This window comes from Rhipicephalus sanguineus, chromosome 8, assembly GCF_013339695.2.
Source record: "Rhipicephalus sanguineus isolate Rsan-2018 chromosome 8, BIME_Rsan_1.4, whole genome shotgun sequence".
Lineage (NCBI taxonomy): Eukaryota > Metazoa > Arthropoda > Arachnida > Ixodida > Ixodidae > Rhipicephalus > Rhipicephalus sanguineus.
The window spans coordinates 122,485,831-122,501,747 of NC_051183.1; the positions used below are offsets into that span (position 1 = coordinate 122,485,831).

At 44.1% G+C, this 15,917-nt stretch overlaps 1 protein-coding gene across 1 annotated transcript; it reads right to left on the minus strand.

Annotated features, from left to right (window-relative positions):
- Positions 1-261: 261 nt before the first annotated feature.
- Positions 262-14,914, minus strand: LOC119402342 (aldehyde dehydrogenase family 16 member A1). Its single transcript, XM_037669487.2, has 2 exons — positions 14,699-14,914; positions 262-7,290 (listed from the first exon to the last, which is right to left on the minus strand). Exons 1-2 carry the CDS (start codon positions 14,912-14,914, stop codon positions 6,994-6,996), a joined length of 513 nt encoding a protein of 170 aa, XP_037525415.2. The 3' UTR covers positions 262-6,993.
- Between the last annotated feature and the right edge of the window lie 1,003 nt (positions 14,915-15,917).

Consider the following 15,917-nt stretch of genomic DNA (forward strand, 5'->3'; position numbering starts at 1 on the left):
TCTCAATGAGAAATAAAAGTCGATTGATTGATTGATTACGAAAGATGCCAAAGTGGAGGGCTCCGGGCCTTCAGCATTTGGTTTCCAGCATTTCACCTCCATTGAAATGCAGCCATGGGGGCCGGGGGTTCGATCCCACGACCTTCAGGTCAGCAGTCAGGCACCATAATCACTAGACCACCATGGCAGGTCACGTGTGCATGACATGACACCATGACACTGCAAACTCAAAATGACCTGCACCGGACGATATGTCAGGCTCGTTAACTGTTTATTATAACACACAAACAGTGCCTGAAAACCACAGTGTGTCTCAGTGAAATACGCTTCTTGGCACTACTGAATAACACTCGAAGATGACAGGCCACCTCATGGCCCTAGCTTCACAATGTTTTTCTTCCTAAAGGTAAAAGTGTTCATTATCCAACCTACGTGTGCAAAGTCAGGTCCCAGGAAAATGGACGATGATACTCATCAAACAGTTCTTCAGAAGAAGGAATGCATATCTGGAGACGTTGGCATTATACATAACAAAACATGACAACTTAGTTCTCTCTGGCGTACACTACAACATAAACTGTTTAACGACTAATTAGCTGCCAACAACTAAGAAGAGAAAGAAAGATGTTCATATGAAGTCCTTAGGGCCTTCTCTGGTTGGATAGCCTTTATGGTGCATATAATGAAAAAAGCTACAAAAGGTACTAAACACATTCTTATAACGCAAGAGAGGTACAACAGAGAAAACATTGGTCAGGGAAAACTGGCATGAGGTACAGACACAAAGCAGCAAGATACGAGAAATCCAACCGAAACGCTAACATGTAAGTATAGCAAAGAGCAACCTGTACCATACTAATACTACTGTAGGAATTGAAGCATCAAAAACAGGTACACTCGTAGGCATGCACACAGTGGGGAAGTGGATTCGGCCAACAGAAAGGGGGACAGGGCAGTGGTTAAACTTGCAGCCCCCTCCCCCCCTAATGGAAAATGCTGCGCACACTTACGGGTACACTCAAAACACATAAAGAGATTGTTCAGCTATGTTCTGGTTGGCTGGGAACGTTTATGGCACCCTTTAATATGAACAATGAACCACTCTTGAATATGAGCACTGTTGCATCTGCAACGAGGTCATGGATATGATGATGCAGAGAACTTTTCAAAAGTTTGATATTATATATTCGCAGATATTGTAAAGATGGATGCGACGACAAGCTCCTGCAAGAATGTGGAATCACACTACCATCTTCCTTTCACTGCAAACACTTGCTCTCAAGAATCTCTGTCGTCAGCTCAAATTTGATCATAATTATGAAATACGATCAGCACCAATGCCCAGCCTGTTGGAGGACAGTGTAAAAGCAAAAAATCACAAGCATAACACTGGGAGCAGATCCAAAGTGCCCCGCTGGAATATACGTTACAGCGAAGATTCATTACGCAGCATACTGATGTCACTCTTGCAGAGAGTGGCACTTCTTTTGCTTCGCTTTTTTTGTTTATTTGACAGGTTTCCTTCAGATAGCCTTTTGGTGAACACTGTAAGGCACCTTTTAATGCAACCAGTTCAAAGATGCAGGCTGGTTTTCTGTGCTATTTGTTTCAGGTACCCGACTTTTCGTTGAAGGCGCACATGGGAGCACCCAAGCACGCCTTCAAGGAAAGACTGGTCAACCCTCAGGCCGGAAACAGAACGCACGTGCAAGGTGACACCGCCTCCTCCGGTGCCCTCTATTCCATATCAGCACAGCTCTCTGGTGTCATGACCCCTCACTATTTCCACAAAAAAAAGAAAGCTTTGCTTTAAAAATCAGTCGTTACCCGTTCACCCTCTGCCTTTTGTACCTTGGCCTCCATCTTAGCTTGTGAGGGTTTTGACAAAGCAAACGCCTTGGACATGAAACAGTACGCCTTAGGTCATGAAAAGAAGTTCGTGCGAACTCGAGGCAAACCACTTAAAGGGACACTAAAAAGAAAAAAGATTTTTTTTCGCATTAGCAAATTACTCTTTCGAAATTCCAAGATCACCAAGCTCATCGTGGGAAGATGCTTGCCAAGCAACGAAACGCGCAAAAAGAAAAAGCGGGTGGCGACGCCCCTTTGAATTTCCCTCACCGAAGGCCGGGACGTCATGAATTTTGACGGCGACTACTAGGTCCTTCGTAGTTCCTAATCAGTAAAAATGAAGTACATAGTCCTCTGACGGGGTTGTAGACTTAACATACCAAGTTTCAGGAAGTTTTGTTGAGCCAATATCGTCAAAATAGGAACAATAAGCTTTGAAATCCATCACATCATGCACGGAGATTTCAGTGCAAAATTTAAAAATGGAACTTTTAACCTTGGTTTTCTCCTCTATTAAATACCTATCGTGGTGAAATTAACGACATTAGAGTTTTCAGAGTGCAATTTATCAATATGAACCGATTAATTGTTTCACTTTAGTGTCCCCTTAAGGAACATGGTGTGTGGAGATATTTTGTTGTATTTTATGTCCAAATCTGATGAAACTATAAATTGACTGGTTGAGTTTTTTATGCTGATTTCAAATATTCAATAATTTTTTCTTGAAGGTGAACTACTTTACAAGATACACAAAGCTGCCTTTCTATTGTTTCTGGAGATAGAAAATTCGTTCAGCAGAAAATGAAGATTATCAGATAGCTCGATATCGTAATATGCAATAAGTGCAATGCTGCAAATAGTTATCAAATCAAACCTCAACTAGCGATTCTGAAATTGATCGAAATTAAAATGTACATACCAAGACAACACCCAAAGAAAAAACAAAATGAAATTTAAAGAAATGTATGAGCAGAAAATGAAAACTCTGCTCTCAGCACTTTGTGACACACAGTTTGGGCTTTATGTTAAAAAAATAATTACAGCTCTAGCTGTTCTAGATCATGAGATATCACTGACAAGCAAAATAAGTGACACAAGAACATTTCAGATTCAACACGCGCTAATTACATAGATCTAAACTGCAGATGAAACAGCGATCTTATAAGACCTTAAAGGGATGCTAAAGAGACAAACAATTTTTCTGGTATTAGCAAACTACCTCTTTCAGGATACCAAAACACCATGCTTGCTGCGAGAAGACACTTAGTAAGCAAATAAAAGGTGCAAAAACAAAATGCGAGTGGCGATGCCACCTTAAACTTTCCTCACCAGTTGCCATGACAGTCCCAAATTGGTAAAAATTAAGTATACTGTTTTTTGAAGTAGCCTGAGGCTTAATATACCTAGTTTAAGGGAGTTTCATTGAGCCAATATGGCTGAAATATGAAAACACTTTGAAATCTATGACTTTACCATATGTGATTTCGGCGTTAAATTTAAAAGTGAAGCCTTTGACACTAGTTTTCTCACGTATGAATAAACCTGTGGTGGCAAAATTCATGACATTAGAGTTTTCAGAGTATAATTTATCAGTCTAAGCTAATATACTGTTTCACTTTAGCGTCCCTTTAAGGTACGCTTTGCATGTAAAAGAATAGGTGCGCATTTCAATAATGTAATACAAAAAACTTTTTTTTTTCTGTGACGATATTTTTGGTCTCCATAAAGCCATGCCCGCCCTTAAAGTCCTCATGCAGCCTTCACACATAAGGCTTACCCTGAACGAATGAAGGATAAGGTAGTGGTTTGAGGATAGGAAAGACGATTATTTCTGAAACCAATAAGGGAGCATGGCACAGCATCATTTGAGGGAGGGCACAGGGGAGTGAAACAGGACAGGGGAAAGGAGAGGCCACCTTGGCGAGATACGAGCACAGAGGACACCGAGCGCCAGGATGGGGCACCTCTCTCTCCCCATCAGAAAAACCGGTGAGTCCCCGCAGGCACTAGGAAACGAAACCAGCTCCTTCCACATCGGAAGTGGACACTGTCGTAACATGACCATCATTGCAGTTCAGATTAAACCAACTACCAAGATGAGGTTAGGGGAGGGGCCTTCGTTTCCTTCATGCAACAGGAGTTGTTTTATTTATTTGTTGTATTATAGCTATAAAAATATTGCAAAGCAAGCGAAACCGGGATATTTTAGTGAGTGTAGTTCAGTCATTTGTACTTTCTTGATGCAGCCATCCATTTTTCAGGGTAATTCGATGAATTTCGAAAACCTATACAATCTGTTGCCTTCTGGCATGCACTTAGGAAGAGACAGCCCCAAAGTTGTTGAGACAATGCTGACCAGATGCTAGATATTCTGACAACAACCTAAGCAGTCGCGAGAGCACATCCCAAAGTGAAATTCTGAACAATGGTGACAGTTTGTCATCGTCTGCTTCTTTTGACGTTTTCAGTACACTTCTACTAAAGAAACCATATGACACTTTGTGAACATAGTCAGTAAACCTGCCTTGCAGAACGATGTTGCAGCCTCCCAGTCAACCCAGATGAATATCATTCTTGTACTTGCAGGAAAGAGACCACAGCTTTGGTGCTATGTAAAGTCAAGTTTTCAATATTTTTTTCAAGCGAAGCTTGTGTTACCTCACAAATCGGCATTCTAGGTGCGACCACAGAAAAACTTGGTGCCTGCGAGTGTACAGAAACGCAGGTGTACACGAATGAGGCTCTTGAAGGTGTGCCGGTCACATGCGTATATGTCCGCGCCATTATTCAATAATTGATACTCCCTCAATCGTGGACTTGTCGGCAATCAGCTGTTTCTGATGTGGCACTGTGATCTTTTATCGAGGTCACTTGTGACTTCACGTTGCCACATTTCAATGTTGCCTAGATATGAACACGACTGTCGTTGTTGCCTGTAGCAACATAAGTGTCATGCTGCTATGCACGTGGATGAAGGCCCTATACCCAGCAAGGAGGAAGCACTTAGGAGGGAGCATTGTAATGCAATGAAAAGAATGAAAGAAGGAAGGAAAAGTAATACATCAGGCATGCACACGCCAAGCTTCGCTTGCCCCCATTTGCCCCATTCGGGAAGGGCTCCTGAATTTTTTTCATTTGCTCTGTGTCTTGTGTTTTCTTTGTGATGCTTCCCGACCAGACAAGACTTAACCAGACATTTGATTTACCCTTGATTCAAAGACTGCTTACCTCTCAACTTTGGCTTCTGGTAATTATTCAACACTGTTTGAAGTCAACATCATGCATGGATAAATAATTTCATCACAGGCTGGATTCCTCTAAGCGTCACAAGTGAGCATTGCCTCCAGAAACATAGAAAAATGAAGGTATATCGAGACTGGCACAAAAGTGGCACCATCTGGTGTCGCAGTACATTACCATACTGTCGGATGTACTGCATCATTGTTCAGAACTGTGTTTCAACAATCTTGTTCAGCAATTAGTTGAACGAATAAGGCACAATGCGTGAAGGCGCAATAACAAGCAACACATGTGCAACTGTACATGAGCAGTCTAAACTTCGGTCAACATCAACGTTCAACAAAGCTTTTCTTGACAGTCTACAGGGACCATTTGAAATTGCATGTCAAGTTGCATCTCAAAGAGTGGCCATATGAATAATAATATTAATAATATCTGGGGTTTTACGTCCCAAAACCACAACATGATTATGAGAGATACCGTAGTGGAGGGCTCCGGAAATTAAGACCATCTGGTGTTCTTTAACGTGCACTGGAGTGGCCATATGAAGTCCCCACAACATATTACTGGGCTAAAGCGCAATATAAGCTGTAAAAACTAAATACTGTCACTTGAAATGCCCTGGCCTTTACAAAACAGTGTACACAGGGATCAAAACAGAAGCAAGAGGTTTAGGGGCATAAAAACAAACAGATAAACAAACAAAAAAGGACAATATGTAGCATGAGCAATGACCAGGCCCGAGCAGAGGAAAAGAATAGAACTGAACTAATACATCATGACAGCATGCAGGAGGCAATAGTACTAGCTAGGTACTAGCAATAGCAATAGCAATAGTACTAGCAATAGTACTAGCCAGATAGTACTAGCTAGGAATACACGGACATGAAAAAGTCGCATCAAGTCGTCTTGCCATGCCAAACTACAATTGGTTCTGTGTAAACACTACAGTTGAAACTCATTGAGTTAACGGAGTGATCACCACGCTCGAATTATTTCGTTAAATTGGGAAGTTCGTAAAATCGAGAAGGATATTTTTTGGTCTTTCGAAATCCAGAATTGTAACAAAGAGACACTGAAGAGCTACCGCAGCATTGTATTTGTTGTTAACTCATGCCACATGTGTGGAAATTCCAGGAGGACGGCCCAAAGACTGCCCGAAGATGAAGCCTCCCATGCCTTCCGGACATGAAAGGCTACATGTCTGAGCGATGCAGGCCCGTTAGCATGCGAATCTACGACAGGCTGCTGGTTTGCTAATGATTGTGCGAGCAGACCGAGCAAGTTCGTTGGGAGGAGACGATCAGCACCAAACAATGAAAGCAACTGCTGCCCCCAGCGCTGTCCGGTACGTTAGACTGCTAAGTTCACAGCCCGTTGTTCCCTGCATGGGGCACAGCATACAGCCTCGTCAAAGTAAAGCTAGAGCCGTGATTACGGTGCGTAGATGCTTTAATGCGATAGTGTTAGAGTGCTGTAGTGTTCAAGAAAAACCCCTCCATATTAGAAAGATATCAGTGGTTTTTGCACAATCACTTCGGAAAAAGGTTTGTTAAGCTGAGTTTGCTGCCAAATTGGTTTCGTTAATTTGGGTTGATAACAACAGTGAATCTTATGGGTACATGCTGGGGAATGGAAATGTCTTGATTAGATTTGGAACTTCCAAAAATCTGGCTTCGTTACATTGAGTTTTAACTGCAATGGGTATAGGCCGAGGGCATGTCAAGTGGCGTTGCATCTGACACATCCTGGAGGGTTGACTGGATACACTGCTAGACTGGTCTGTGTCAGTATGAATTGCGGCTTGATGCATTCACATTAAGTAGATTAAACCAAAGCTTTTGCAATCGAGGTCTCCCGTGGCAGTGCGAGTGAGAGCTGTGTTTCCGACAGCCCTTGCCATCAGTTGGCGAACGTATCGCCAAACGGAAGCCAGATGCTTTTGGGCACAGTTGTGTGCTGCGTGATCTGCCAGCCCATCCAGTAGCGGTCCTGGTCGTCTCTCAAGGGGAACACCCAGCAGTGTTTGTCATTGTGCGAGACCGCACATCTGAGGAATGCGACTGTGCTGTCCTGCTCCCCGTAGTACCAGACGGCGGCGACGTCGTGATGCTCCGCGAGCGTGCGCAGCAGCGCTGGCCGCTCCTTGGCCGACAGGACGTTGACTACGCCCGGTGGTATGTCCGACGCCTGCAAGATCTGCAAGTGCGGGACGTGGGTGACCACGTTACTGCGTGCAGTCTGCAGCAAGTTTGGTTGTTTCGCCCTACCCCGAGTCGTGCATCACTTACGTAGAAGCAGTGTGTGTGTGAAGTCAAGCACAGCATGGGAAAATTAGCATGCTTAATTATTGAAAATACATGTTTTCTTGTGTATAACCTGCACCCTCAACAATAATTCGTGGGAAATTTTCTAACAATTATCCCCATGTACTGCCGCAAAGCTACCTTCCTTGCACAGCTGTAAAGCTCTGCCATGATGCCACTGCTGCAGACAAGAGATTTCTCGTTTTTTTTTCTTGAGTTTTGCTCCAAATTTTTTACATTGTTTATGCGGGTATATGTGAGAAAGTACATAGTACTTTCAAAGCCCAGAGGTACTGGAGCAAGAAAGCAGTCATTTAAAGGTGTCGTGTTTCACTGCATCAATAGGTTTGTGACAATTCAAAAGAAGAAAAATAATAAACAGCATCCATGAATAACACAAGAAATCATAAATTTAAAACGGAAAACTAGCCATCAAAGAAAGAGGTTAAGAAAAGATCACAATAAAATTTCGGCACTAAGCACTGCATTGCGCGAGAAGATGATTTGCTGCTCAAAAACTTTCTATGATGGGACACTGACTAATTTTATGAAGGACGATCCGCACTCTTTTTGGTGGCATCTGTAACTCAATATCGAAGGTCCCAGGGACATTGTCGTTAATGATGAATTTGTGCCAAACTACTCTCGTATTGCAACTTACTTTAATAATTTTTTTCAATTTATCTTTACCGATAGTTCTGCAGATGGTTTTTCACCCTTTGCGCTAGAATCCCCGTACTTTCACCAATGCCTGATATAGAGGTATCAAATGAAGGCATTGTAGCACTTTTGCTCATTATTAAAGACAAGAAATCTATAGGCCCAGACGGTCTACCAAATGCGTTTTTACGCAGGTATGCAGAATGGGCAGCCTGCTATCTCTAGATTATATTTAAGGCATCGCTAGCACAGAAACGGATTCCAGATGAGTTCCAGATGAGTTGTGAAAGTTGTGCTGGTAACAAATCTGGTGAAAAGCAAAACATCGGAAACTATCGGCCCATTTCATTGACGTGTGTGTGCTGCAAGCTTCTTGAACACATACAGTGAAATCTCGGTATAACGAACTTCAGGGGACCGCGGAAAAATGTTCATTATTCTGAAAGGTCGTTATAGCGACAGCCCAAAAATTTACCATAACAATAGAATTTCAGTAACGCAAACGTCCCAGCTTTGCAACGGTACGTCCTTGAACTCGTTTCTCACAACAATGCACACGTGAACGTCAGACAAGGCACGTTTATTTGAAATAGTCCGTGATCATTTTTTTTTGACGGGTGCAGCACAAACTCTGCGTCACGAACGATTCTAGACCGTCCGCATTTTTATCCGCCGCTTCGGTCGCTGTTCCGCTTTTTTCTATGAATATGCGGAGTTTCCTCAAGTAGTCCAACGCATCTGTGGCCGACACGGACTCGTCGCGATCTTCGGGTGCTACCGTGACATCGTCGTCCATGTCATCGCTGCAATCCTTTAAGGCCCAACTGCATGCACGCGAGTTTTGAGCGACGGCCGACAGGATTTGCTGTCGCGGAGGGCCATCCATCGCCGTCGCTTGTCGCAGGGGTGCAATCGCGAAACGATGCTATTTCCGATTCCACACGGCTGGCTGATCGCGCTGATAACGCGGACGGACCGTCGTTCTGACCACTGGCCAAGCGCGAAAAGCACGAAAGGCATTGGAATCTGAAATAGAATCGTTCCGCGATAGCATCCCAGGTTTCTGGAAAGCCAGAAAACATCGCTTGTCGCCCGGAAGTGAGCGATATCCAACAACATGGCAGCATCTCTGACCCTTGCTTCGGTTGCAATTTGCTCGTGATGCTTCCAATCGGCGCGTACTTCAAGGAATGCAAGTTATAGACTACCTTCTTTACAGCCCCATCTCACGCGGAGAGCGAGGCAGCGGCCGTATTTTGTCGTTAATTATGATCGACGGTTCGTTTTGATGTTTCGGTGGTAGCTTGCTGCATTGGTGGCAGCTTGCTGCAATCTCAACATCGTCGTCGTGTGAGGTAGCCCTTAGCCCTGCGAAGCAACGATGTGAGGCGCTGCTGCTTTTTTTAAACGTTCTATGACAGCAAGAGGAAACGTTGTCGAGATGCGCCTCGTGGACTAACCCCAACATAGCGCAGTTTGCAAAGTGCGACGTAGCGTAGGCAGCGTACGCTTCTGGGCGCCCCATGGGATCACAGCAGATACTACTGCCGCGGTTAAACATAAGATTGCGAAAAAAGGAAGTCCCAAAACGCTTTTATGGCATCTTTATCTCAAACAAGACAATAATAAATTTGGCATGTTGCCATTCATCTACTTTGTATTCTTTTTCGTAATTTGCCTGCGTGCGCGCAATCGTTTTCAATCGAGCAGCGCGACTAGAGTCACTCTAGCGCGACGGAGCCCGTTTGTCGCAGTCGCCTTCGCTCGAAAGTCGCGTGCTATGCATGCGGTTGGGCCTTTACAAAACCTGATGCGTTGTCGCTTCCGCAACGAAGGGAAAAAAAAAAAGTTCTCCGCCCGCGTCTTTCTCCTCCCGTGCCATCTCAGGTTTTAGCGGGAGGGCGTCCGCTCTTCGCGCTGCGTCGTCTGCTACCTTACAGCTCCGACTGCCATGACCGATACACTGAAATCTAAGAATCCTCGCATTTCGGGATATAAGTTCGTAATACTGAGGCGTTGTTAAGATTACACGAGAATTAAATAACGATCGTTACTCTGAAATGTTCGTTAATCTGAAGTTCGTAGTAGTGAAATATTTTTACATTGAAACTATAAGCAGTCGGCACGGGATTTCTTAAAAGTTCGTTAATTTGAAATGTTCGTTAATGTGGTGTTCGTTGTAACGAGATTTGACTGTAATATCAAAATCAATCTATAGTTACCTTGAAGGCAAGAAGGCTTTCTTTTCTAATCAACACGGCTTTCAACGGAACCTATCCACTGTTACACAATTGGTAGAAACAATTAATGACTTTTCAACTGCACTGAAAACAGAAAACAGATCGACGCGATATGTTCAGATTTATCCAAGGCTTTTGACCGGCTTGTGCAAACCAAATTAATAAATAAGCTAATGGAAAGGAATATAAATTATGAAGTTGTTGCGTGGATCCGCTCTTACCTTGCAGGTCGGACACAATACATCGAAATAAACGGTGGCAAATCTAATCTGTTAAAAATAACCTCAGCGTATCACAGGGATCCGTCTTAGGACCACTTCTTTTCTTGGTTTACATAAATGATATTGCTCATGACATAGGCGATGACATAACCATTACGTTATATATTCGCAGGTGATTGCCTAATATATCGTGAAATTAATAACCGGAATGATCATGCGCCACTTAAGTGAGCTTTTAAAGCTGTAGAAGGATGAGCCGCTAAATGGAAAATGAATGTTGATGAATCCAAGTCAGTCATGCTCAGAGTTATCAATTGAAAAAAACACGTTGTCACATGTAATTATAAGATGAATTCCACAACTCTTACCGAAGCTGACATGATAAAATACCTAGGTTTAATAATTTCGAAAGACTTAACTTGGAAACCGCACGTGAACAGGATTTGTGCAGCTGCAGAAAAATAAAGTTATGGTCCCTTCGCCGCAAACTAAAGCTCGCAACACCATACGTTCAGCTGCTTGCATATTTGACCTACGTAAGACCAAAGATAGAATATGCTAGTGTAGTATGGGATCTGTTCCAATTAGTGCTAATAAATCGCATTGAAAAAATTGAGAAAAGCTGCAAGCCTAATTTTATCACGGTGCGTATTCTCAAAATTATTCTGTTTCTGAAATGCTTCAGTTGATTGAAATGCCTATGCTGGCTCAGTGCCGGAAACTTGGTTGACTTAAATTTCTTTCTTTGTTATCAAAAGGACATTTTAGTATTGAAACTAAGACTTATCTTGTTCCCAGGCAAACCAACAATGTGAGATCAAGCAATCAATTTGTGTTTTCGGTTTCAAAATACTATCTTGATGTGTGTGCATATTGTTTTTTTCCCTGAACGATAAACGAGTGGGATCATTTGCCAGTGTCTGTATTGAATTTGACGAGCACTGGAAGCATTGAAGAGTGCATTAAAAATCCTTTATAAAATTGATTATTGCTAGTGTTTTACGTACATTGTCTTGGTGTTCGAAAATACATTCTCTACCTATTTAATATTGCATACTATACCACCATCACAATGTCTGTATGTATGTTTTTTTTCTACTGTTCTGTATTTTTTGAAAAATATGTATTTTTCTAGTTTTGTTTTCGGCCCTTCGAATTTTTCGGCCCTTCGAAATTTAAAATTGTAACATTGCAACAACCAAAAGCTACCAGGCCGTTGTTCTTGCACCAATGTACTCCTGAACGTGTGAAAAGTCCGTGAGGGCGGCCTTGACATGGAGCCTCTTGTCACCCGGACATGACATAGGGAGAACGATGTCCAAGAGATACAGGCCAGAAAGACGTTACGTGAAGCAATGAGGGGCGAACGATTGCAGAGAACGAATTGCAGAGAACGAATGAAGTGATTGTGTGACCAGGCTGAGCCAGGAAGTTGCAAGGAGACGATTAGTGCCATGTAATTACGAAAACAATCACCACTGCTTGTAGCACCATCCGGCATGTAAGAGTGCTACTGAATGCAGAGTCCATTGATCCATGTGGCAAGCAGCCTTTTCAAACTAAAGCTAGGACTGTGAGTAGGGTGCCTAGATGTTTGGATGTGACAGCGTTAGAGCACACACTCGAAAAAATACCTGTCCCTGCAAAGTTGGAAATAAATTGCCACTTTTTTTACTCGGGTATTTCTGGAAAATGTCAAATCAGGTTTGGTGGCCAAGCTAGTTCATTAATTTGGTTCGATGATAACACTGAGCCCTCTGAGTATTTGCCGGGGAATCAAAATTTCTTCGTTACATTGGAGGAAAGAAGATGACTTTCAAGGGCTCGTTTTTTCTTTGTTAGACACAATATTAATGAGAACTAACAGACAATAATGCAATAATGGTTCCGTCCTTGCCGGCGGCAAGTTATCTTTTTGTCCACTTTACTTTTGTCATGAGTAAAGGGGCACGGGGCGCGCGCCGGACAGTGCAAGGCGTCGATGGTGTGCGGGGAATGGAAAAGTACCCGATGGTGTGCACCCCCGCCACGTCGACGCAAGCCATTGGCCGGAGAAAGGCGCGTGCCACGCGACCCGAGCTGAGGTGAGAGACCACAGAAGAAGAGTTGGGCATTGTTCGGTGGAGTCGTCGAGGAGCAAGGTGGTGCAGGCAGCGTCGCGTCCGCGACGGGAACAGCAGGGCTGAATTCTGGAGGCAGCGTTGTGCATGCCCCGGGAGGGTGGCCGTCGACCTCGGGGTCTACCGAGTGAGGCGTTCCGGGCTTGCGGCAGCCTCATCACGCAGTTCTCGAGGCACCTGCGGCACTACCACAGCTCGGCAAGACGACGGCGACCCACCGACAATCACCGGAGAGCCACGTCGACAGTTCGAGCCAGTGGCACTGAGGAGAGGCCGACAGTTAGGCCTAGCTGGGAGGGACCGGTGTTCTCCAACGAGAACGAGGCGTCGGCGAGGAAGACGATCAGCGAGGCGTCTGATCGACGGCGACGGCTCGGAGACGTCGACAGGAGCTGCGACGACGGGACTGGGCGTCGACTTTGGAGTTGGATTGAGTCAGCAGACTTCACGAACGGAGTAAGAACGTTCCATGTGTAGCGCGACTAACTGAGAGGCCATAGTGGCCAGACTCTCGGGTTGAGAGGAGCTAGGCATAGCTCGAAGGTTTTGCGATTGTCTGTTAGTGGTTGCGCAATAGCGTCGCATTTCCTAATGTTACTTTTTGTTGTAAATTTTGAGTGTTCATTTTTGTGTGCCGTGGTGTGGTAGATAAAGTTTTGTTTGCAGTGCCACCACGGTGTCTCCCGAGTCGCTCTTCTCTCTCTCTCCCAACTCCATTCCGACATTGCAAGCGCTCCCGAGATACGTGACAACTTTCTTCACATCTATATCTTAATTACTACAAATAACGTCCCATCTACTTTCCCTGGCATTAGTGTCTGTTAGTTCTCATTAATAATGTTACACTGGGAACTTCGTAAAATCAGGTTTGGTTAGGTCGAGGTTTAACTGTATTGCAATAATGAACCAATTCCAAAAAAATTCCTTCGGTAAGATGTTCCCCAGATGGCACCTTCCAACTTGCCAGTGTGTAATAAAATTTGCAACATTGCCAGGCAAGGGGCCCCTTAACGAAAGATTAACAGTTTCATGCAAACGGCAAAGCATTGACAGTGACAAGGTATACGACGGCAACGAGGTATGCAGCATTTCGCACTAACTCAGGCAGTGATATAGAGTAGATTCTCAACAGTTCAAATTTTCAGTTAATTCAAGCCAATTTCAGATTTTTGGTTGGCCTGCTATGGTTTCAATGTATTTTGAGGTTCCTTAATTCCAATTGCTCCAGGGTGTAAATTCGGTTAATTCATGCTTTTTTTCTTGTATGTGCCAGGAAATATCTGCTGCCTTTATCACTTCTGGTTGAACTTTGCATTACTGTAGGGGTATTCACACAGAGGAGAAATTCTCGGGGGAGAAGTGGGGATTGTGGATCATGTGACCACGATGCCATGAATGAGCGAGCGGGCATGGCCACTCGCACCTATTCGGGGATTAGCAAGTCCATGATATCGTTATCATGTGGTCTGCAATGCGCGCTTCTCCACTGAGGATCCCCCTCCCCGTGTGAATGCCCCTTATATCACTAACAGCTGCAAATAAAAGCCGACTGCATGCCGACAACGCGGCAATACTAGTCGAAACAGGAAGAAAGAAAAGAAAAAGACAAGACAGTGCGGCCTTGGTCTGCCACGTGTGGAATGCTTGTTCAGGGACTTTTATCGCAGTACATTGGTATCATGCAGAAAAGCACATCAAATATGGGAAGGAGCTGCCAGCTATCGTGGTGCCCAACACATTTTGTCCCTTAATTACACACGCGTGCATGCACTGTATAATATTGAGTACCAGTATGACTGCCAACATCCATAAACTTTACTGGCAATCAGTCAGACCTGTTTATCACGTTAATGTGGTGCGGAGAAACACACATTACAACACAAGTTGGCATGTTACCCCAAGCCTATTTATCAGAGCTTCTGATAATTCAAGCTTCTGATAACTCAAACAAAATCCTTTAACCCCCTGGAGACTAAATTATAGAGAGCCTACCGTATGTCGTGCAAATCGTGGTATGCACGCCAACATGCGCTCTCGCACACAAAAGAACATCGGCTTACCTGACAGAAGTGCAGTGCAGGAAGCGGCCACTCCGAGCTGGCGAGCACAACCACTGAATTGCCGGCCGCCAGTGCTACCGCCATGGCCGACACGAAGTTGCTCAGTAGGCAGGCCTTCTCCGAGCAGGTGATCCCGATCACGCCCATGGGCTCGTTCACACGGATCACGGTTCCCTTGAAAGTTGTGCTCTGCTTGAGGAGAAGGGATGAGAACATGCAGCCAGGTTGTTAGCCTGTCGCTCGTACAGCCTCAACAGTCATGAGCCTCATGACCCCACAACCACTTAATTACTGAAACTTGCCCAAAGAAACATATTACTACATCCTCTTCTTAATTGAAATATATTATGGAGTGCCTAGAAATGATGTTGTGGCATGTTTGACGCATTTGCCAACAATCCTTCATAGTTCGCGCCTGAAGGTGCATAAACTTGATGCCAGAAGGCGGGCGCTTGAGATGTGCCATGAGCCTACAACATGGGAACTACACTCGAACTTCGATATAACGAACACGGATATAACGAATTATCGGTTATAACGAAGTAAATGAAGAATAGTCTTGTCATAGCTACAGTGTTACAAATAAACGTTTTATAATGAATTTTCGGATATAACGAAGTTATTTTTCTGGCAGATGTGACTTCGTTATAATGAAGTTTGAGTGTATTCTTGAACTGTCATTTAGTGGACTGTCCATTTCGGCACCGCTGATTGGCTGTAGCTTGACGAGCAGACGTCCCATGTTTCCAGTTCTTCTGCAATATCATTTGATGTCATGGAGCTTTCTCAATTCTCGACACAAATGAGAGGAATGGAATGTGCTTTAACGTAGCAAATGCAGACCCTCGAGATCCACTCTTGGCTGCACGAATCTCGGAGGCCGTGCATTAACTCTGATTATGTGATCGCGTTAGCCCTCGAATTGGGTTTAACACTTTCGTGACCACGCCTATTCCCATCGTTAGTATACTAACAATGACTTCAAGTTCAAATTTTGGCGCTCTCTGAGCGCTTCTGGACAGCTCACTCTCTCGAAAGGGTAAAAGAGGATGTACTTCATCAATTTCGTTTTGTAGTTTCTTTTTCTCGCCGCCAGGAGATTTTTAAAGCTCCTTCGAAATCGGGGAGGTGAGCGCTCGTGGTTGCAGTTATGGCGTCGACATCGCTCTCGGGTGCTCCACGAAAACGGCGAATTTCGACGGACTCCGACGAATCTGAG